Here is a 24,133-nt window from a genome sequence, read left to right on the forward strand (position 1 = left end):
TCCCATATCCAGCTCCTTCCTGAGCAGGGAGCCTGCTTCTCCCTCTGCCTGCTGCTCCCCCTGCTTGTGTGCATGCTTTCTCTCTCAACAAATAAATAAAATATTTTTTAAAAAAAATCATAATGATGGAAGCATGTCAAAAGACCAATCTAAAAGAATTCCAAATGGCCAGAGCTGGAACATTTAATAACAAAATATAACAAAATAACAAAAACAAAAACAATTTAATAACAAAATTTAATAACAAAATAAATAATGTAATATTGATTATAACTGAATGTATAAATATTTGTGAGGTGACACTGGCATATTAAGTAATAAAATAACTAACAAAATAAATAAATTTTCCTTACAGACAAATTCCAAATAATATATATAAATCCCCCCTCCAGAAGGTACAGCTTGACCCCCAACACCTTGAGTGTGGGGTGAAATTGACAACTCACTTCTAAAATGCAGAGTGTGGGGGGCACCTGAGTGGCTTAGTGGGTTAAGCCTCTGCCTTTGGCTCAGGTCATGATCTCAGGGTCCTGGGATTGAGCCCTGCATCGGGCTTTCTGCTCAGCGAGAAGCCTGCTTCCCCCTCTCTCTCTCTCTGCCTGCCTCTCTGCCTACCTGTGATCTCTCTCTGTGTTAAATAAATAAATAAAATCTTTTATAAATAAATAAATAAAATAAAATGCAGAGTGTGAAAAAACAGAAACCGTTTATATAACTTTTTTTCAGTTCTCCTGACATATATCATCAGTGATAAGTTATGCTGATATCATGTACTCCCTTCACATGATGTGACAAAAAAGACAATTCACGTCTGTTACATTCTGCCCCAAAACCCATGAAAAATAAGAATGAAGCTGAATCAGGTGGAAAAAAATCAGACAAGTGAAAATTAAAGAACATTCTGAAACAGTACCAAAACAGTACTCTTAAAATATGACAAAGTCATTAAAAAATGAGCAAGACTGAGAGCCTGTCACATATCAGAGGAAACTAAATGAAACATGATACCCTTAATTGAACCCTGAAACAGTAAAAGGACATTACTGAAAAACAGGTGAAACACAAATACAATCTATGGTCTAATTAATAATTTTGTTCTAATGTTAATTTCTTAGGTCTGAAAAATATTCTATGCTGTATAGGTGTTAATAATAGGGAAAGTCGTGTAAAGAATATACATAAACTCTTTGCACTATGTTTGTAATGTTCTGGTAAATCTGGGAGCTATATGCAGGACTTGTGTGCAGACTTGTCTCTCCAGTACAACATACTATTAAAATAAAACCCTCAACTAGGTATTGTTTTAGCTTTACTCTTCAAAATTTGAAAAGTATAGAATTATCCATACAACTGGCAACACAACAAAATAGTGTACTTCATGTCTATCTAAAGTATGATTGATTTAAAATTTTCAGGATTTTAAAATGAGTCAATTTTATTCCCAAAGTCTCTCAGTACGTAAACATCTATTTAAGTCTAATATTTGCATCTTATAAAGAAAAAAAAAACACCTTTTAAAACAGAAAATGGAGATGTACTAGTCATCTGAATGCCTCATTTTACTCATTCTGAAATGAGGAAATGTTAGATCTCTAAAAATACTATCCACTTTCCAATCCTATCCCAAGAACAAAACTGATACAGTCATCTATAAGGAAACATTGTTTAGTACGTATAGTAGTTTTAAAATACCTTCATCAAAATGATACATGTACACACCTTACACAAATAATTCAAAAATGCTTGTTTAAAAAAAGAGAACAGCTGTCCCAAAAAGATAAGCAAACAAAAAACAGATGACCCACTCAACTCCTCATCAAGAGATCTGCATCCCTGAAGCAACTAATTTTAGCTAAATGTTGGATTTTCTCTAGTTATACCCTGATTCTAAATACAATGTTGATATGGTCTACTTTAGTTTTTTTTTTTATTGCTACCTTAAATTACCACAAACTTAATAGTTTAAATGAACACAAATTTATAAAATTACAGCCTTGTAGGTTATAAGTTCAAAAGGCACATCACTGGACTAGGATCAAGGTGTTAGAAGGAACTATGATAGTTTCTGGAGGGCTCTAGAAAAGACTATTTCCTTGCTATTCCCAGTTTCTAGAAGGCAAACACATTCATTGGCTGGTGGATTCCTTCCACTATCTTCAAATACAACAACATCACATCTCTCTACCCTTCTTCTGTCATCACATTTCCTTCTGAGCACAGGAAAGTTTCTCTGGTTTTAACCACTTGTGTAGTTCAACTGGGACCACCTAGATAATCTAGCATCATTTCTCTTTATCAGGGTCCATCATCTCCAACACATGACACATCAGAAAAGTATATTCTATAATACAAGAATTCATGCTATTCACTATTCACGCTAGTTCTTCTGTCAACTTTAGATAATCTCCTTTAATTACCCACTAGGTAAAATGAATTTTACTTCACTTTCTTCTACCATTCCCAACCCTTCTGTCAACTTAATCTTCACATACACATTGTACCTATCACACACCTGTCATTTCACATGTAATATATATGATCAAATTTTAATTTTGCCCCATAAAATATTAAGACTTCTATTATATATTTTATTATGACTATATAAATATCATCCATGGCAAATTCAAGTAGTGCATCATAGACACATTTCTTTCTCTGTGGGGCCAATGCGACTCTTTTGCCACTCAAGAGAGAAGGCTCTTGTCTAGATTGTCTTTCATTATGCCAAATGAATAAAATTTCAATGATATAAAATAATCTCACATTAAAAAGGGACTGCTTTTCCTTTGGATTCAATCCAGTTCAGCTCACTAAAGCTTCCTTTCTAGCCCCACATACAAAGTCTTTTGCATCCTTGGAGTTATGTTAGAGTCAGAAGTTTTACTGATATATTTTTTTTTAAAGACTTTATTTATTTATTTGACAGAGAGATCACAAGCAGGCAGAGAGGCAGGCAGAGAGAGAGGAGGAAGCAGGCTCCCTGCTGAGCAGAGAGCCCGATGCGGGGCTCGATCCCAGGACCCTGAGACCATGACCTGAGCCGAAGGCAGCGGCTTAACCCACTGAGCCACCCAGGTGCCCCCGTTTTACTGATATTTTATACTTGAAACAGTCACATGTTAATTTCAGAAGAGATCCTCAATTCTTCTCTAACTATAATTTCATTTAGGACTCTGCTATTATTTGACACATGCAATGTTAAATATTTTTGCCATGCAATTTTCTTCAAAGCTACAGAGGTTCAGAATTAATTGTAGGAAAGACAATATATAACATAATAAAGAGTTACTATAAATACAAATTTCTAATATGTATGCATGAGCTTCCTTTATGCATGTCTTTTTTTTTTTCTTCTAGGTGGATTCATAATTAGGAGAGACACAGAGATATCTAGTAAGAAAAAAGACTAGATTTTTATAGAAGTCACTTTATTATATACCTGGATCTTTCCAATTTTTATTACCTTTCACCACATTTCCTTACCTGAATGGAACATACTTCACATTAATTTAATCATAGCTTCTATTTATATAAGAAGATACTAGTAACTTAATTCTATTTAAAATATTTTGAATAATCCTATTAAATATATGTATATATAAAAATGTATATATAAAAATGAGTATTTGTATACTTTGATAATTACTTCTGAGAAATATTATATGTATAAGTTCTCTAAAACAAAGTATTCCTACAATACGTGCTTCAGAATAATCAACTCAGTAAACTAAAAACCATAATTTTAAAAAAAAGGTTGTAAACTGCATCAATTCTTTATACATACCTGAGTTTTTGTGACCTTGTTATTAGAATCCAAAATATGCAATGGCATTTCAAATATAAAATCAGTGTTGGATAATCTCAATGGTGCTTGTAATACTACGAGAGGAAAGTAAATATACTGATAAAATTGCAAGAGATATTAGCTTATAGATAATTATTACTATACTTTTCAATACAAAATAAGAAATAATAAAATTATTTTTTATTTTTATGTAACCAGAGAGAAAACAAAGCCATACTTTAAAACATTTATAAAATATCATGGTTTATCACATCTATAAAATTCCAGTTTTGTATTTCAATGGTAACTAATTACAAGTACAATAAAAAAATTACCCTTGAGATATTAAGAGCATAAAATACATTAAATATTGAGCTCAGAATTAAAGTAAACATAGTTAAAATGATCTTTATAATAGAGCTGACAAATGCAGAAGCACAGAAGTGAAAAGAAACTGCCTTTTGCAAATATTTTCTCCCAGTAAGTGGTCTGCCTTTTTGGTCTTTTGACAGTGTCTTTTGCAGAGCAGAAATTTTTAATTTTTTTTTTCTAAAGATTTTATTTATTTATTTGACAGAGAGAAATCACAAGCAGGCAGAGAGGCAGGCAGAGAGAGAGGAGGAAGCAGGCTCCCTGCTGAGCGGAAAGCCCAATGCGGGGCTTGAACCCAGGACTTGGGATCATGACCTGAGCCGAAGGCAGCGGCTTAACCCACTGAGCCACCCAGGCGCCCCAGAAATTTTTAATTTTAATGAACTGCAGCTTCTCAGTCCTTCTTTCACAGGTCTTGCCTCTGTTATTATATCTAAAATGTCATTACCAAACTCAAGTCCTGTAGATTTTACCTTCTGTTATCTCCCAAAAGTTTTGTTAATTCTGCATTTTACATTTAGTTCTATGAGCCATTTTAAGTTAATTTTTGTGAGGAGTGTAAAGTCTGTATCTAGATTCATATCTTTGCTTGTCATATTCAGTTGTTCAGCAGTATTTTTTGAAAAAAACTACCTTCTCTGAGCATTACTGCCTCTAATCACATGTCAAAGATCAGTTGACTACATTTATGTTGGTCTATTTCTGGGCTCTCTTTTCTATTCCACTTACCTATTTGTCTATATTTCTGTCAATACCAAAGTCTCATGATTATTGCACTTTTGTAGAACGTCTTGAAGTTGGATAGTGTCAGTCCTCCAATTTTGTTGTTCTCCTTCAGTAGTGTGTTGGCTATTGTGTGTCTTTTCCCTTTCCATATAAACTTCTCTCAATTTGGCAATACCTATAAAATAATATTCTGGGATTCTGACTGAGATTGCACTGAATCTCTAGATCAAGTTGGGAAGAAGTGCCATCTTAACAATATTTAGACTTCCTATGCATGAACATCGAATACCACTCCCTTTATTTAATTCTTCTTTGATATCTTTCATCAGATAAATTTCATCATTTGACATCCTTCCTTAAATAGATCTTTTTATCTATATTCTTTTAAACTAATTTTATTTTTTCAGTGTTCCAAAACTCATTGTTTATGCACCACACCCAGTGCTCTATGTAATATATGAGCCCCTTAATACCCACCACCAAGCTCACCCAACACCCTAACCCCTTCCCTCCAAAACTCTGTTTGTTTCTCAGAGTCCACAGTCTCTCATTGTTCATCTTCCCCTCTGATTTCCCCCAATTCACTTTTCCTTTCCTCCTCCTAATGTCCTCCATGTTATTCCTTATGCTCCACAAGTAAGTGAAACCATGTGATAATTAATTTTCTCTGCTTGACATATTTTACTCAGCATACTCTCCTCCAGACCCATCCATGTTAATATAAAAGTTGAGTATTCATTCTTTCTGATGGAGGCATAATATTCCATTGTATATATGGATCATATGTTCTTTATCCATTGGTGTATTGAAGGGCATCTTGGTTCTTTCCACAGTTTGGCAATTGTGGCCATTGCTGCTATGAACATTGGGGTACAGATGGCCCTTCTTTTCACTACATCTGTATCTTTGGGGTATATACCCAGTAGTGCAATTGCAGGGTTATAGCATAGCTCTATTTTTAATTTCTTAAGGAATCTCCACATTGTTTTCCAAAGTGGCTGCACCAACTTGCATTCCCACCAACAGTGTAAGAGGGTTCCCCTTTCTCCACATCCTCTCCAACACTTGTTTCCTGCCTGTTGATTTTGGCCATTCTAAATGGTGTAAGGTGGTACCTCAATGAGGTAATGTACTTCTATATGTCCGACTACAGTCTTTAGCTTAAAATCTAATTTATCTGATATGAGAATCACTATCCCAGCTTTCTTTTGAGGCCCATTGGCATGAAAGATGTTTCTCCATCCCTTCACTTTCAGTCTGCATGTATTTTTAGGTTCCAAATGTTTCTTTTGTAGACAGCATATGGACGGGTCCTGTCGTTTTATCCAGTCTGCAATCCTGTGCCATTTTATGGGAGCATTTAAGCCATTCACACTAACAGTGATTATTGAAAAATACGTTTTTATTGACATCATGTTGCCTGTGAAGTCCTTGTTTCTATAAATTGTCTCTGTAAATTTCTGTTCTATGTCACTCTTTGGTTCTTTCTTCTTTTATAGAACCCCCACTTAATATTTCTTTTAGTACCGACTTGGTGGTCACATACATACTCTTTTAAACCTTGCCAGTCTTGGAAGCTCTTTATCTTTCCATCCATTCTGAGTGTCAGCCTTGCTGAATAAAGTATTCTTGGCTGCATGTTCTTCTCATTTATTGCCCTGGATATGTCTTGCCGGTCCTTTCTGGCTTGCAGGTTTCTGTGGACAGGTTTGAAGTTATTCTGATGGTCATTCCTCTGTACAAAAAGGATCTCTTCCCCCAAGCTGTCCTTAAGACCTCCTGTCTGAAATTCTGATTTGTGAATTTCATAATTAAGTGTCTGGAGGTCTTTCTAGACTTGTTGATCTTGGGGATGGGTGTCCTTTCTGCCTCTAGGACACAAACACTTGTTCCATTCTCCAGATTGGGGAAATTTTCATCTAAAATTTGTTCACCTATATCTTCTAGTCTTCTCTCTTTCTCCACCCTCTCAGGGATCCCAATAATTCTGACACTGGAACATTTCATGGCATCATTTATTTCCCTAATTCTGTTTTCATGGCTTCTAAGCTGTTTGTTCCAGGCCTACTCCTGATCCTTCTTTTCTATCAGTTTGTCTTCTAATTCACTAATTCGATCATCTGCTTCCGTTACCCTAGCTGTTAGAGTATTTAGATTAGATCGGATCTCATTGATAGCATTTTTTAGTACTGCCAGATCAGCCCTCACTTCTGCCCTTAGAGATTCTATGTTGCCACTAATGGTCTTCTCCAACCTGGCCATTGCCTGGATAATTGTTATTTTGAATTCTCTTTCCGAGATACTGTTTATGTCCACAGTCTCTGAATTTTTCTTCTGTTGGGTGTTCCTCCTTCTACTAGTCATTTTGGTGAGAGGTGGTTGAGGGGATATATAGCTGAATCAACCACAATCCAGACAAAGTACACCTTGTTTTAGTTTCATCACCCAGTAGTGCTGGCAACAAGATGGCACAGAAGACTCCACTGAGGTCTCAGGAAGGGCTCAGGGAGACAGGCGAAAGTCTGCCAGGCACCCTTTCATTTCACCACCTCCTCTAAATAGATCTTGTCAATACTTGTCAATATACTTAAGTATTCCATTTTTGGTTGAGTGATAATATAAATTGTATTTTGTATTTAATTTCAAATTCCATTTATTCATTGCTTGTATATGGGAGAAAAACTGACTATGTACACTAAGTTTGTATCCTGCAACCTTGCTATATTAGCTTATTATTTCCATAAGTGTTTATCTTAACTAATTCTTTCGGGTTTTCTACATAAATGATCATGTCATCAATGAATTCAGAGTTGTTCATCTTTCCTAATCTGTGTATCTGTTGATTCCTCTTTGTGTCCTATTGCATTAGCTAGGGACATCTTAGCCTGGTTTCTGACTTTAATGAGAAAGCTATGAGTTTCTCATCACTAAGAATGATAATAGCTGCAGAGTATTTGTATACATTTTTTTAATCAAGTTGAGAAAGTTCTCCTCCAGTCCTCATTTACTAAGTTGTTTTCATGAATGGGTATTAGATTTTATACAATGTTTTATCTCCCCTGAATCTACTGATATGGTCATGTGATTTTTTTTCCTCTGTCCTGTTCATATAATGGAATGCATTGATTTCTGAATGTAAACCAACCTTGCACACATGGGATAAATTTCACTTGGTCATGGTGCATAATTCTTTTTACATGTTGTTGGATTTGATTTGCTAATATTTTGTTAAGGACTTTTGTATCTATGCTGAGAAGAGATTGGTATGCCATTTTCTATTCTTGTATTGCCTTTGTCTGGTTTGGTATTAGAGTACTATTGCCCTCAAAATGAGTTGGAATGAGTTAGAACATATTCTTTCTGTTTCTATCTTCTGAAAGAGATTGTAGAGAATTGGTATGACTTCTTCTCTAAATTTTTTTTTTAAGATTTTATTTATTTATTTGACAGACAGAGATCATAACTAGGCAGAGAGGCAGGCAGAGAGAGAGAAAGAGGAGGAAGCAGGCTCTCTGATGGAGGGCTCCATCCCAGGACCTGGGATCATGACCTGAGCCGAAGGCAGAGGCTTTAACCCACTGAGCCACCCAGGCGCCCCTTCTCTAAATGTTTGATAGAGTCGACCAATGAACCCATCTGGGCCTGGTGCCTTCTGTTTTTTTGAAGGTTATGAATTACTGATTCAATTTCTTTAACATACTGAGGCTTATCCAGACTATTTCTTCTTGTGTAAGTTTTGACAGATTTTGTCTTTCAAGGAATTGCTCCATTTCATCTCTTTATCAAATATGCATACATATTGTTGATATATTAACCTATTATCCTTTTAATTTGAAGAAATATTTTCCAAAAAAAAACTGAACTGCTCAGATTAAAGTCTTACAGACTAACATTCTGACCTCCTTAAACATTCACTAGGATCCAGATAGTCAGGAAATGATATAATAGTTGGTAATGAAGACAGCATTGTGAGATCCACTAATATCATGAGAGAAAAGGCAAAAATCAACAAACATTTAAGGAACTCATGCACATGAAGAAGAAATGAAGGAGAAATAATTCAGCAAAAAAATGAGACAATGTAGCAACAGAAGAAAATGTCAAAAAAATCATCATAATACAAGTAGAGATAAAAACTGTTGTTTTTATCTTTCAGAAGTCTATAGGTAATGAAACAATCAGAAAAAAGTTAACTCTCATTAGTTTAAAATTGCCAAAATAATTTCTCAAGACATAATCAAGTTAGAAAAATATCCTGAGAACTACAACAAAGAAATAAGGGAAAGGACAAGAGGAGAGAAAATATAAGATAATTAAAATATATAACATATTCCAAGATGTACAAAACACAACCAATAAAGCCTTAAAGAAAGAAATACAGAAAATGGTGGGAAGAACTTTTCAAGGAAATAGTTTATGAAAACTTTATAGAACCGGAGGACATGAATTTCTATTGAAAAGTTCCACAAGAACATACAACAAGAGATTCACACTAAAATTATCAGTGTGAAATAACAGAATTTTATTCTAAACCAAATTATCATTCAAGTGTGAAAGGAAAAACAATGATATTTTCAGACATGGAAATTCTCAAAAATTAGATCCCTTATGCCCTTTCTTTAGAAGCCCCTGGAAGATATAATCTACCTAAACAATGCAGTAAACCAAGAAAGAGGAAGGCAAGAGATTGAAAAAACAAGAGATTCAAAACAGAAAAGAGTTTTTTTTTAAATCCCTACAATTATAGTGAAAGGAAATCTTAGACAAAAGTTCTGCTGCAGGGAAAGTATCTAGTCCATGTTGAAGCAGGAGGTTGCTGTGCTCCAGGAAGATTACTTCAAGAGAATAAGTAGATAATGACATTATTATGTGACAGACTAGACTATGTGGAACATTGTCCAGACAAGCATAATATAAAGGAGAGATTTGTGGCATGGGAGGATTTAGTCAAATATCTAAGGACAATTGAGTAATTAATAACTCCAGTAATAAAAAAAAAAAAGTTAAAGGAAAGTAAATAAAGTAACTACGCAGTTATACTACTTGGCTTAACAATGAACAATATATTGTTATAACAAATCTCTGATAAAAATTTTAATTGAAATTTAAACTATAATTACATTATAAAATGGATAACAGGAGTTAATGTTTCAAGTGAGTGAAGATGCTTGTCATTAAGTAAGTGTTCTCATTAGATAATTAATGAAAAATGTTACTGCCTCTGGGATGCAGGATAAGCCCTGAGAAGGAGATAATAGATTCCAATTCTGTGTTAGCATTATTTTAATTTTAAAATATATACATGTAAGTTGGGAGAAGAGAGATAACAGAAAGCTTGTGAGCCTTCTACTGAGCTATCATCCTTCTATTGAGGGGGTAGGTCAGGGAATAATGGACTTGACCAAGCGTCCTTGCAAACATAAAAGTGGAATTCACCAGTGGACTATTAAAAAAAAAAACAATACAAAACAAACCCTGACATACATTACCTGTCCAAACGGCCATTCAAGAGTATCTAGAATTTATGGATTTATGAGGCACTGCTGGTAGGAGAATGAAAATTCCTCACTTAGATACTTCCTACTTAGGTAACTTATTGAAAGTACAAAAATGGGAAGCTCCAAACAAAAACAGCTTCCTTTGGGAACAAGTTTCTAAAAATGACATCCAAAAGTTACATGTTAATTCAAAGGCAAAAGGCTCTTAAGGAGGGAGAAAAGGACAATTTGGAAGCTGTGTCTGATAGATGCCAACTTCTATAGGAAGAAATGTTACATGTCTGCCTGACTATACTCATATCATTTGAATCATTAGTAAACTTTGGGGTCAATAAATTATGTAATAAAGTGAAGTTTGCTTTGACATTCCAATACTTTCTGGAAATACAGCAATATTGTTTTTTTACAAATTAACTAAGTATAGAAAATGCTGAATGAATTTTAAACCATTAAAAATAGAAAAAAGGGGGCACCTGGGTATCTCAGTCATTAAACATCTGCCTTGGGCTCGGGGTCCTGGGATTGAGCCCCACATCGGGCTCCCTGCTCAGTGGGAAGCCTGCTTCTCCATCTCCCACTCTGCCTACTTGTGTGTTCACTCTCACTACGTCTCTCTCTGTCAAATAAATAAATAAAATCTTTAAAAAAATAATAAAATAAAATAAAATGAAGTTATTAAAAATTTAGGGAAAAAAAATCAGAATTACATATATACCAAATCCTAAGATAGGGAAGATGGTCTAATCTTTAAAACAATGTTAGAAATCACAGAGGAAATGATAGCTAAATTTCACTATAAAGTGTTTATTGAACAACAAATAAAACTAATGCCAAGCAATGAATCTTAGAAAAAATTCACAGTAAAGATGAAAAAATTTAATATAAATAAATAAGGAAATCACTGACATCAGACAAATACACCACAGTGATAAAATTAAAATTCATGAGCAGATAATTTACATATGAAATATATTATTACTAGCAAAGATAGAAAAATTTTAATCCTCATAAGTAATCAAAGAAATTGAAATGATGTACTTTTAATCACATAGAAAAACATCCAATTTCTTTAATTCAATGCTGGTTAGAGTTTATACTGAAGGAGAGGTAAAACAGCATAACTCTTTACAAAAGCTCTTTTGCAAAACGTATCAAGAGCTTTAACATGTACATACATTTTTTTTTTTGAAAGAGAGAGAGAGAGCCTGAGTGTGTGCTCACTGGAGGAGGGGGAAAGGGGCAAAGGGAGGGAGGGAGGGAGGGAGAGAGAGAAGGAATGAAGCCAATTCAGAGAGTCTCACTTTTAAGAAAATCTAAACAGGGAAAAATTATTATACACAAAAATGTTCAATACTACAATATTTATGAGTAAGAAAATAAAAGAAAAAACCTAAATCCTTATGATTATGCTTAAGTAATATATAAAAGACACTTATTGAATAAAATAATCTATAATAGTTATCAGTGTCAATTTACATAATTAAGAGTCTATAATATCCAAGTAAAAGTTTCTATTAAAAGTGAAGAGATTTCAACCGAACACAGGCAGTAAGATCACAACTATGTTAAAAAAAATAACTAATAAAAGCATAGAACAAAAGAGTAAGATACAAAGATATCAATAACAGTATGCTCTACATATTTGCATTCCAGGTGACATTTCTATGTTTCTCACATCTTCTAATTTTCCATAATGATGATACATTAATTTTTATTTGTCAAGTAAGTAAATTTTATTTTTCACGTAAGTAATTTACCTAATTCAGAAAACAAAATTAGACAATAATTTTTTTCCTTAAAATGATTATTTTAAGACAAGGGGGAAAACCATGGATTCTCCTTACCAGCTGCGGGATTCTTAGTTCTGTATTTTAAACAGGACGAAATAAATCTCCATATTGTATGCCACTTTAATGAGGCTTCTCTTACTAGGTGCCAAGGATAATTATCAATTGAGCACTATTTTATTATTAATAACTTAATGTCAGAATTATAAAAACAAAATATTGCATAATAAGGCATAAACTAGACTTAACTTTTTATGAAAAATACTTAAACATATATAATAAAATGTAAAACCAAAGCTTGTCAAAAGTAGGGTTTACAGAGTTAATTGGTTTTATATTTGAATATTTGGAGAAAATGAGTAAATAATGCTTAAAAACTTAACATACTTACCCTTCTTTTGTTTCTTTGTTTTTACTTACCCTTCTTTACATGAACTTAGTCCTTTAATAACCCATTCTTTTGGGGGAAAAATTTTCTTAAATAAAATTTTCATCATTTCATTATAAATCTAACATATTTTATTTTAATAATTTATATTTTGATTTAATCATTTAAAACTACACTTACAATAAATAACTAAACTGATCTTTGTTTTTAGTTATAACCAATTTTTTTTTCTTTTTTCTTTTTTACAGAGATCACAAGTAGGCAGAGAAGCAGGCAGAGAGAGAGAGAGGAGGAAGCAGGCTCCCTGCTGAGCAGAGAGCCCAATGCGGGGCTCGATCCCAGGACCCTGGGACCATGACCTGAGCCGAAGGCAGAGGCTTTAACCCACTGAGCCACCCAGGCGCCCCAGTTATAACCAATTTTTTTAAATAAGAATCACTGATCTGAGATTATGTCCACACTATTGTCACCAGCTAGACCCCAAGACCGGAACTTTACTACCCACCTGCTTGAACTCACTAACATGTGTCTTACATTTTTGCTTAAGCTCTTCTTCCCAGCTTACCTCTTAACTCAGGCAAATGACACTGGAAACCACCCTATAGGTGACGGCAACTGCCCTGACAAGACCTCCCACCCATCCCAGACTACCCAGAACTTTTGAGCTAAACTTTCAACTCATATCTGCACAGATGATGGAGTGAGCTCTGGAATAACCTATCATTACCTTTGCCTCATTATAATACTAAAATCTCTACTCAAGGAGGGGCCTCAACCTCATTTACATAACATCAATGTAGGGATGACCCCGTTTTCTTAAGGGTCATGTGTGACATTATAGCCACCTCTACATAGGATAAGAAGGCTTCACTAGCTAAATATTCATCCTAGGTCCAGATGGGTGGCTTAGTCAGTTAAGCGACTGACTCTTGATTTTGACTCAGGTCATGAACTCAGGGTAGTGAGATCCAGCCCTGCATGGGGCTCCATGCTGAGCTTGGAATCTGCTTAATAGTTTCTCTGTCCCAACCCCTCTGCTCACGTTCTTTCTCTCCAAAAAGTTAATTAATTAAAAATTAAAAATAGAAATAAATAAATATTCATCTAACCCTAAACAAAAGGTAACCCTTCACCTGATGTCAGGGAGTCACAGCTTTAGAAGTCACTGCCCATGATCTCCTCAATAAAGTTGTCTTTGTGCGACAACGTCACCTGGTGCAGTTTCTGTAACTCAATAAGGAGTGAAGTTCATGTTGGTTTGGTTACACTATTTCTCAAAATTCATTCTCACAGGCACAATTTAAGCCACACACACAGAAATCATATCATAGTTTACTTTCTAATATTTCTATTTTTAAAAAGTAAATATCATATTCTGAATTTTTAAAACTTTTAGCTGTTTTAGTGTAAATGTTTGATATGAACACTCCAAGTGAATGTTTCACATTACATACCAGTAGCTTGAACATAACACGGTCGAATAAGTGGTGTTGTCTTTGGAATCATAGGAGAATTTGACAAACGATACTGAGTGTAAAGTTCTGAAGCCTTGAAGAAATTAATTTGAACTTGAATGCTGAAGTCATATGTTGCCACCTGACAGACAAAAAAAATACATTACACTTGTGATTATTTTTGCTATAAGAAATTTGTGACACTATTTTAATTGTATGTAAAGTATACAACTTGAAGATCTGTTACACATATCATAATTAAGTAACACCACAATCAGGCTAATTAACATATCCATCCATTTCACATAGTTATCCTGTACCTTGTTGTGAGAACACATAGGATTCACCCTCTTAATAAATTTCAGGGATAAAGTACAGTATTGTTACCAGAACTACTAAATTACACAGCAATCGCACCTCTGGGTATTTACACAAAGGAACTGAAATAAGGATCTCAAAGACATACCTACCCTCCTATATTCATTGCAGCACTATTCACACAGTCAAGACATGGAAATAACCTGAATGTCTACCAAGGGGTAAGTGGATAAAGAAAATGTGGTATATACATATAATGGAATATTTTTCAGCTTTAAAAATAGAAGGAAATTCGGCCATTTGCAAAAATACAGATGAATCTGCAAGACATTATGCTTAGTGAAATAAACCAGACACAGAAAGACAAATAATACATGATCTCACTTATATGTGGAACCTAAAACAGTCAAACTCATAGAAGCAGAAAACAGAAGGGTGGTTACTAGGGGCTAGAGGGAGTGAGATATGGGGAGATGTTGCTCAAGGGGTACAAAGTTTCAGTTATTCAAGACGAGTAAGTCCTGGAGATCTAATGAGATATTATGGATTTGGCAAAACAGCAGTTTAAAAAAAGACATTTTCAAAAAGAAAATTATCTTGTGATGTTGAAAGTTGTTTTTCCTTTTTTGAAATAAGACCTGGTTTATTTTTCATAAGTCTAAAAATAATTCTTTTTTTTTTTTTAAAGATTTTATTTTTATTTATTTGACAGAGATCACAAGTAGGCAGAGGCAGGCAGAGAGAGAGAGAGAGAGGGAAGCAGGCTCTCCGCTGAGCAGAGAGCCCGATGCGGGGCTCGATCCCAGGACCCTGAGATCATGACCTGAGCTGAAGGCAGAGGCTTTAACCCACTGAGCCACCCAGGCGCCCCTAAAAATAATTCTTAAAAATAAAAATAAATTTTAAGAATAGTTCCTATTGGGGGCTCCTGGGTGGCTCAGTGGGTTAAAGCCTCTGCCTTTGGCTCAGGTCATGATTCCCAGGGTCAGGGGATCGAGCCCCACATTGGCTCTCTGCTCTGCGGGGAGCCTGCTTCCCCCTTTCAGTCTGCCTGCCTCTCTGCCTACTTGTGATCTCTGTCTGTCAAATAAATAAATAAAATCTTAAAAAAAATAGAATGGTTCCTATTGATTCAAAATGGACCAAAGACCTAAATACAAAACCTAAAACTATAAGCCATTAAGGAGAAAAATCGTAATCGTTGGTGACGCAAGATTTCTAAAGTACAATACAAAACGAATCATCTACAAAAGTGATTAAATTATACTTTATCAAAGTTAAAAACACAAAAGGAATATTCTTTGCAAAAACTTATTTGGAAAAGTCACTAAACAAATGGACTTATTTTTTTTTTTGAAGACTACAGCCTTCAACAATCAAGAACAGATAAAATCTGATTTCCAGAGTTACCACATTATAATATTCAAATAACCACTTTTTAACAAAAAAAAAAAAACCCACAATGCATACCAAGAAATATGAAAGCATGACCGAGTCAAAGGAAAAACTAAATGAAAGAAACCATCAAAGAGTAAGTCCAGGCATTGGACTTACTAGAGAAAGACTTTAAATCCACTGTCTTAAATCTGCTCACAGATGAGGGACCTGGGTGGCTAAGTTGGTTAAGCATCTGCCTTCAGATCAGGTCATGATCCTGGGGTCCTGGTATTAAGCTCAGCAGGGAGTATGTTTCTCCCTCTACCTCTGCCCCTCCCCCAACTCATGCTCATTTGCACTCTGTCTCAAATAAATAAATAAATAAAATCTTTTCAAAAAGTTGTTCATAGAGGGACACCTGGGTGGCTCAGTGGGCTTAAGCCTCTGCCTTTGGCTCAGGTCATGATCTCGGGGTCCTGGGATCAAGCCCCGCATCAGGCTCTCTGCTCAGCGAGGAGCCTACTGCCCCCTCTCTCTCTGCCTGCCTCTCTGCCTACTTGGGATCTCTCTCTGTCAAAATAAATAAATAAAATCTTCAAAAAAAAAAGTTGTTCATAGAGCTAAACAACAGAAAAACAAGAAAATGATACAGGAAAAAAATGAGAATATCAACAAAGAGATAGAAATAATAAAAATCAATGAAAGTAAAAGTTGGTTCTTTGAAGATTTTCTATACAAAGTATAAAACTGGGGCACCTGGGTGGCTCAGTGGGTTAAGCGTCTGCCTTCAGCTCAGGTCATGGTTTCAAGGTCCTGCGATCAAGCCCCGAATCAGGCTCTCTGCTCAGTGGGGAGCCTGCTTCCTCCCACACCCGCTGCCTGCCTTTCTGCCTACTTGTGATCTCTGACTGTCAAATAAATAAATAAAATCTTTAAAAAAAAAAGTATAAAACTTTAAGCCAGACAAAAAAGGAACAAAAACTGCGACATGAATAACTAAAATTAAAAAATGAATGTGGATATTACTATCAACCATACAAAAAGAAGAGAAGGATTCAAGAGAATTTTATCAAGAATTTGTATCAAAAGTAAATAATCCAGATGAAATTGACAGATTCATAGAAAAACATAAATTATCAAAACTGACCCAAGAAGAAATAGAAATTATGAACAGACTCATAGAAGTGGATTAGGAATCAATAAGACCCACCAAAAGAGAAATTTAGGACCAGATGGTGTCACTGGTGAATCCTACCGTATATTTAAAGAATTAACACCAATACTTCTAAATAGAAAATAGGAGAAAACTTCCTCACTTATTCTATAAGGTCAACATTATTGTGATATCAAAAACATGAAGACACAACAACAACAAAAAAATTACAGGGACACCTCAGGGCTCAGTTGGTTAAGCTGCTGCCTTTGGCTCAGGTCATGATCTCAGGGTCCTGGGATCGAGTCTCACATTGGGCTCCTTGCTCAGCAGGGAGCCTGCTTCTCTCACTGCCTCTGCCTGCCACTCTACCTGCTTGTGCTCTCTCTCTCTCTCTCTCTCTCTGACAAATAAATAAGTAAAATCTTTTTTAAAAAAAGAATAAAATTACAGATCAATATCCCTCATGAATGTAGACAATATAATCCTTAAGAAAATACTAGTAAACCAAATCTATCAGCATATTATAAGCATTATATACCATGACCAAGTGGGGTTTACCCCAAAGTAGTTCAACATATAAAAATCAATCAATAAATGTACTTGCTTCACAGCACATACGATGGAGTTGGAATGGTTCAGAGAGGATTAGAATGGTCTCTGTACAAGGATAACACAAAAATTTATGAAGTGTTCCATATTTAAAACTGTATGTGTACGTGTGTGTGTGTATACATAAAATACTCCACATTAATTGAAGGAAGAAAAATGGTAATGCCAATCGATACAGAAAAAAAAATTGACAAAATAATACATCCTTTCATAATAAAAGCACTCAGAACACTAAGAACAGAAGAGAACTTCCTGAATACACTAAGGAACACTTTGAAAAACCCACAGTTAACATCCTATTTTAGGGTAAAATACTGAAAGCCTTCCACCTGAGATCAGGAACAATATAAGGATGTCCTCTTTTTGCCAATGTCATTGAATAATGTACTAAAAGTTCTAGTCAGAGCAAATGGGCCAAAAAAAGAGGGTGGGATACAAGGCATTCAGATTGGAAAGAAAGCAGTAAGACTATATGTACTTGCAGATGAAATGATCCTGTATAGAGAAAACCACAAAGAATCCACAAAGAAAGTGCTAGACTTAATAAATATATTCAGGAAAATTGCAATGTACAAGGTCGACAAACAAAATCAAATGTTTCTACACAGTAGCAATGAAATCTGAAAAATAAAATAAGCAAAGAGTTTCATTTAAAATAAGATTCAAGGGACGCCTGGGTGGCTCAGTGGGTTAAGCCTCTGCCTTCAGCTCAGGTCATGATCGCAGGGTCCTGGGATCGAGCCCCGCATCTGGCTCTCTGTTCAGCGGGGAGCCTGCTTCCTCCTCTCTACTTGCCTCTCTACCTACTTGTGATCTCTCCGTCAATAAATAAATAAATAAATAAATATTCAAGGGGTGCCTGGGTGGCTCAGTCAGTTAGGCATCCAACTCTTGATTTCATCTCAGGTGGTAAGATCAAGCCCAGTGTTGGGCTCCACACTCAAAGAGGTGTCTGCTTCTCTCCTCCCTCTGCCCCTCCCACCGCTCATAGGTGTTTGCTCACTTTCGCTCTCTAAAATAAATAAATAAATAATTTTTAAAAAGTAGTAAGATCCAAAAGAATTAAATCCCTACAAATAAATGTGTGCAAGTTGTGACAAACTTGTACAATGAAAATTACAAAACATTGTTGAACAAAATTAAAGTTCCACGTAAATGGAAAGACATCCAATGTTCACTGACTGGAAGGCTTAGTATTGTTCAGATGTCAGTACTACACCAATCAATCTATAATTCATGGCAATCCCTATCAGAAATCCAATGGCCATTTTTGAAAAAATGGATCGGCCAGCCATTAAATTCATAAGTAACAGTAAGGCTCCAAATAGACAAAACAATCTGAAAAAAAGAAAAAGGGTAAAAGAACTCATATTTCTCAATTTTGAAGCTTATTATAAAGCTAGTTATTGAACCAGTGTGATATTGGCAAATGGGATTATATCAAACCCAAAAATATCTGCTCATCAAAGTAAAAAATCAACAAAGCAGAAAGGCAACTTATGAAATGAGAGAAAATGTTTGCAAACCATGTATTTGATAAGGGATTAATAACCAAAATATACAAAAAACTACAGCTCGACAGCAACAAAAATCTTAACTCAATTTTAAAAAGGGCAAAGGATCTGAGTGGATATTTCCCCAAAGAGGATATACGGATATTCAACAAGCAAATGAAAAGATACTTGACAACACTAATCATCAGAGGAATGCAAATCAAAATCACAGTAAGATATCACTTCACATCCATTATCATGGCTGTGATCAAAAATTCAGAAAATAAGTGTTGGTGTGAACGTGGAGAAATTGGAACCCTTGTACAGTATTGGTGGGGCAGTAAAATGGTGCTAGCAATATGTAAAAGAGTATGGAGGTGCCTCAAGAAATTAAAAATAGAGCTACCATTTAATTCAGCAATCAAACGATCTGAAAGCAGGGTCTTGAAGAGATATTTGTATATTTATCTCCATAATAGCACTATTCAAAATAACTGAGACAGATGAAGGGATAAACAAAATCTGACATAAATATTATTTAGGCTTAAAAATAAAGGAAATCCTGTCACACGCTACAACATGAACGATCTCTGAGGACATTATGTTAAGAGAAATAATCCAGTCACCGAAAGACAAATACTATATAATTCCACTTACATGAGGTATCTACAGTAGTCAAATTTATAGAAACACAAAGTAGTATGGTTGTTGGCCCAGATTTCGGGGGAGAGAGGAAAAGGGTAGTATTTTTAAATGGGAATAGAGTTTCAGATCTGCAAAATAAAAAAGTTCTGGAGCTCTATTTCATAACAATGTGAATACAATTTAACACTTAAAATGGTTTTAAGATGGCAAATTTTATGTTACATGTTTTCTACCACATAAAAATGAAAACTCAAAACACTGTGCTAAGTGCAAGAACACAGACACAAATGGTCACATACTATATAATTCCTTTTATATGAAATAATCCAGAAGAGACAGATTCATAGAGACTGAATGCAGATTGGTGGCTGCCAGTGGTTCATGGAAACAGAGGTGAGGAGAAACTGCTTTAATATCTAAAGGGTACTGCTTTGCAGTGATTGAAATGTTTTGAAATGGGACATATTGTAAAGGCACTAAATGCCACTGAACTGTTTACTTTAAAAATGGTTCATTTTATGTTATATAAATTTCCTCTCAATAAATTATTTCTTAAAAATAAAGGAGAAGTTGGGGCGCCTGGGTGGCTCAGTGGGTTAAGCCTCCGCCTTCAGCCCAGGTCATGATCTCAGGGTCCTGGGATCAAGCCCTGCATCAGGCTCTCTGCTCAGCGAGGAGCCTACTTCCCCCCCACCCTCACCCTGCCTGGTGTTCTGCCTACTTGTGATCTCTCTCCCTCTGCCAAATAAATACATAAAATCTTTTAAAAAATTAAATTAAATAAATAGATAGATAGATAAATAAAGGAGAGGTCAGTTAAAGGTTTCTAGGAATTCCCCCAGACCCCTGTCATCTAATGATCTCAAGGTTCTAGAGAAGTAAAAATAACAGAGTCTGTGCAAAATGACTGAGAGACTGTATTGTTTCTTACATGAGACTATTCTGTTTATTGAGATTAAAAAGCTTAACTATTCTTCCTACCTAACATTCTCCGTCTTTTAGATGGATGTCTCTGATGAACAGCTCACCAGAAAATTTAAATGGCTTAAACCTTTAAATTCTGACTGGTAATTTCTTCCCTGTGAGCTCATCAGTTAAAAATTAAAGAACCAGGGTAAGGATGTGTGTGTAGGATTCAGAAGTGGCTGCAGCTCCAAATATCAACTTTGGAAAACAAATTGTAAATTTTATAAATTATGTAACTTATTAGAAAATTTAAAATTATAAAAATTAAATTAATGTAGAAAAGAACTGAAAATACAACTGAAGTAATGTCAACACTAAAATATTTACACGTGGGAAAACTATTACTGCATTTTAAATTAAATTATAAAATATGAAAATGATCAAAATTCATTTTTTCTCAAGTCCCATTTATTAACCATATATTGATTTTTTATTAAAATCTAACATTATTTTTCAAATAATTTTTAAAATATTGATTCTGCAACAACTATAGCTCTATGGTTTCTTGGTATGTTTTTGGAGGTGGAAAGGCAGAATATAATGGGAAAGAATGGCAAATGTTTTAAATGTAGGAAAGGAAATAACAATGATACCACTGACATATCTAAGTTTCCAAGATCATGACAACAAGCAATGATGGTTTCAGAGGTACATATACCTAGTGGTTTGCTATACTCATAAAGCCCATGCTGACAATCTGAAAATTTTAAATAAAATGAATAGTTAATAATAGAAAGGTTATACTTAGAGTTCCAGCCATGCATATCACTCTACTAGGCAAAACACTTGGGTTTTCTTTTTGGTTTTTTGTTTGTTTGTTTATTTGACACAGAAAGAGAGAGAAAAAGAACCAGGTGGGGAGAGGGAGAAGCAGGCTCCCTGACAGGGAGCCTGATGTGGGACTTGATCCCAGGACCCTGGGATAATGACTTGAGCCGAAGGCAGGCACTTAACTGACTGAGCCACGCAGTTGCTCCTCTTTGTTTTTATTTAACATTAGTTGGCTGCTGCAGTCTGAAAGCGTCCCCTCAAAATTCATGTTGAAATCATAACCCCCAAAGATGATAATATTAGAAGGTAAGGTCTTTGGGAGGTGCTTAGCCCAGGAGGGTGAAACCCTCATGATTGGGACTAGTGCCTTATAAGAGAGTCCACAGAAATCCCTAACCCCTTCCACCACGTGAGGACACATCAAGAAGTCCGAAGCCCAGAAGAAGACCCACAATCTACCATGCCGGTGCCATGATCCTGGACTTCCAGCCTCCGGAACTGTGATAAATAAATTCGTATTGTTTACAAACTACTCAGTCTGTGGTATTTTGTTATAGAACCTGAACAGACTGAGACACTGGCCATACTACTGACAATTCTATCTCGTCATTAAAATCTTGTATAAATTGACTGTTCTCGTAACAGAATTATAGAAGCAAAAAATACTATAGCATGTTTTATTTTCATGAATGTTTCTTTATTTTGACAAATCAGAGCAAGCAACTCATTCCCAGGATATTTTATTTCTGCAATGACTCCAATACAGATGTCAAGGAATTGAATAAAGATATATTTCATGTATAAACACTACCTGCTTTCATATATCAGTCCTTAAAACAATTTTGCTTGATCTTATTTCCCCTAGGATTTGTCATTATTAATCTTCAGCAACTAGTTATATTTTATCCCATTTCTTTTTTTCCTATTCTGGTTTATCTTTTTATTCTTATTTTGAGTGTTAATATAAATTAGTATTTTCTATCATATATTTTAACAGTATTTATATTATTTTTAGGTTACTATTTTATTCTTTAAGTTTTAGATTTTGTTAATATAATACAAATATATATTTCAAAGTCAAATAGTATCAAAAATTGTGTGTCCCAAACTGTCATCCTCATCTGATTGGGATGGATAGAGATCGATTCCCAGTGGAAGAAGCTGAGGGGAATGGAGGAGGAGATCATTGGAAACATGAAGACAAGGAAATGGGAAGCCAGGATTCTGGATGGACCTCTACATGAATACTGAAATCACTCAGAAAATTAGAGGAGTAGAGTATAGAATATATGAAGAGACTGGCTAGTAGCAATGTCCAGAGATTACTACCCTGCATAAGGGAAATAGTAAACTCATATTATATGAAGTTCAAAGCAGCAGCCATTTTTAACAGAAAAAGACCATCTAGAAAAACCCACCCAGGGAGTAAGCCTTCCAGAAAAACCCACCCAGGGAGTAAGCCTTCCAGAAAAACTCACCCAGGGAGTAAGGCTTCCAGAAAGCATCACCTCTAGAGCCACATCCAGATCCAAAGGAAAGGCTATATAAGGAACATTGCCCTCGAGAGAGCCATGTTCATAATATGAAGACACCATGAAGGGATAGGAAGCCCTAAAAAACACTGAAGACTTATGTAAATATAAGGATCCTAGAGAGCAGATAGGAAGGGAAAGAAAGCCAAGTATGAGAGACCTCAGAGCTATTAGCTGGAGAATCTATTCACAGAGCGCTCCACTTTGAGGGATGACTGAGGTTAAGTGTGATCATGATGGATTAAAATCCTGACAGTCACTGAGTACTGAGTCTTGACTGTCACTGGGTCTAGCGCTGGAGCTCAAAGTCAGGGATGAGAAGAGCAGAAGATGGGAATGGTAGGAGAGGTTTAACACCGAGCATGACTGTCAGCTTCATTCAAGAATATCTGATGTCCTAAATGATGATGATGTTCGTAATTGTCAATAATTCAGTGTACTGATCTCAGCCCTTAACTGTCTCTTTCGTTTTAAGTATGGGATCTTTTTCCCTCTCAAAACAGATATTTCCTAAAACACTATGTGCTGAATCCACAGAGCTGAGAGTCATTCCCCCTGCCTTCTTTAACTGCCAATTGTGTGTATGTGGGAAATTATATTGGACTTGCTTTCTCATAAATCACATCTTCACAGACAATTTATATAAAATTAGTTTATACCCAAGGTATCCCTGTAATTACACAGAAAACAAAATTCAGAGGTTCCATGATTTCTCCACCCACATCCAATCCTCACAATGGAAATGAAAGAATACGAGATTTCTCTTTTACACAGAAACTCAGTGATACAGAGAGAGAAAAGGAAATGAGGGCGATCACTGTGAAACCACTGAGCTATCTAATGAAGGAGAAAATCTTGGAAAGTTTTGTGAAGTGTGCCACTTTAAGTGCTTTCCTAGTTGTTGTCATTCAAACAGAGGAATACCTCAAACTGAAAAGTGATATTCTGATGAAGACTTCAGTCCCCCAGGCACTGTTGGGAGATAAAAATGTTTATGCGGCAGGTGTCATTCAAATGTCCTCTTTTTTAATCCTTGAAGGATCATCCTGCCTTCCTGTAAGAACGGTTGTAAATCCAGCATAACCCCTGAGAAGCATTCATGCAATGCAAAGGTCACATATCTTTGAAGGACAAAAGTTGGTAGAAAAAAAGAAGGAAGTTAAAAAATTTGACTATTCTCCCTCATTTTCAAGAGCTTTAGGGCAGTTATAGAACAGGACTGATGAGAGCTTCAGAGCAACCAAGCCACTGTAGACT

At 35.3% G+C, this 24,133-nt stretch overlaps 1 protein-coding gene and 1 non-coding gene across 2 annotated transcripts in view; one reads left to right on the forward strand and one right to left on the reverse strand.

The window, feature by feature from the left end:
* The window catches only part of CFAP47 (cilia and flagella associated protein 47), a 544,336-nt gene that overhangs the window by 408,584 nt on the left and 111,619 nt on the right, over window positions 1-24,133 (reverse strand). The window contains exons 24-25 of the mRNA XM_047716464.1: window positions 14,010-14,151; window positions 3,785-3,879 (exon numbers count right to left, since the gene is read on the reverse strand). Of these exons, the coding sequence (XP_047572420.1) occupies window positions 3,785-3,879; window positions 14,010-14,151 (237 nt within the window). The remainder of the gene's footprint in view (window positions 1-3,784; window positions 3,880-14,009; window positions 14,152-24,133) is intronic.
* Window positions 17,457-17,562, forward strand: LOC125092515 (U6 spliceosomal RNA). Its single transcript, XR_007124975.1, has one exon. It is a non-coding gene; the product is annotated as a U6 spliceosomal RNA (small nuclear RNA).

This window comes from Lutra lutra, chromosome X (genome assembly GCF_902655055.1).
Source record: "Lutra lutra chromosome X, mLutLut1.2, whole genome shotgun sequence".
Taxonomy (NCBI): domain Eukaryota; kingdom Metazoa; phylum Chordata; class Mammalia; order Carnivora; family Mustelidae; genus Lutra; species Lutra lutra.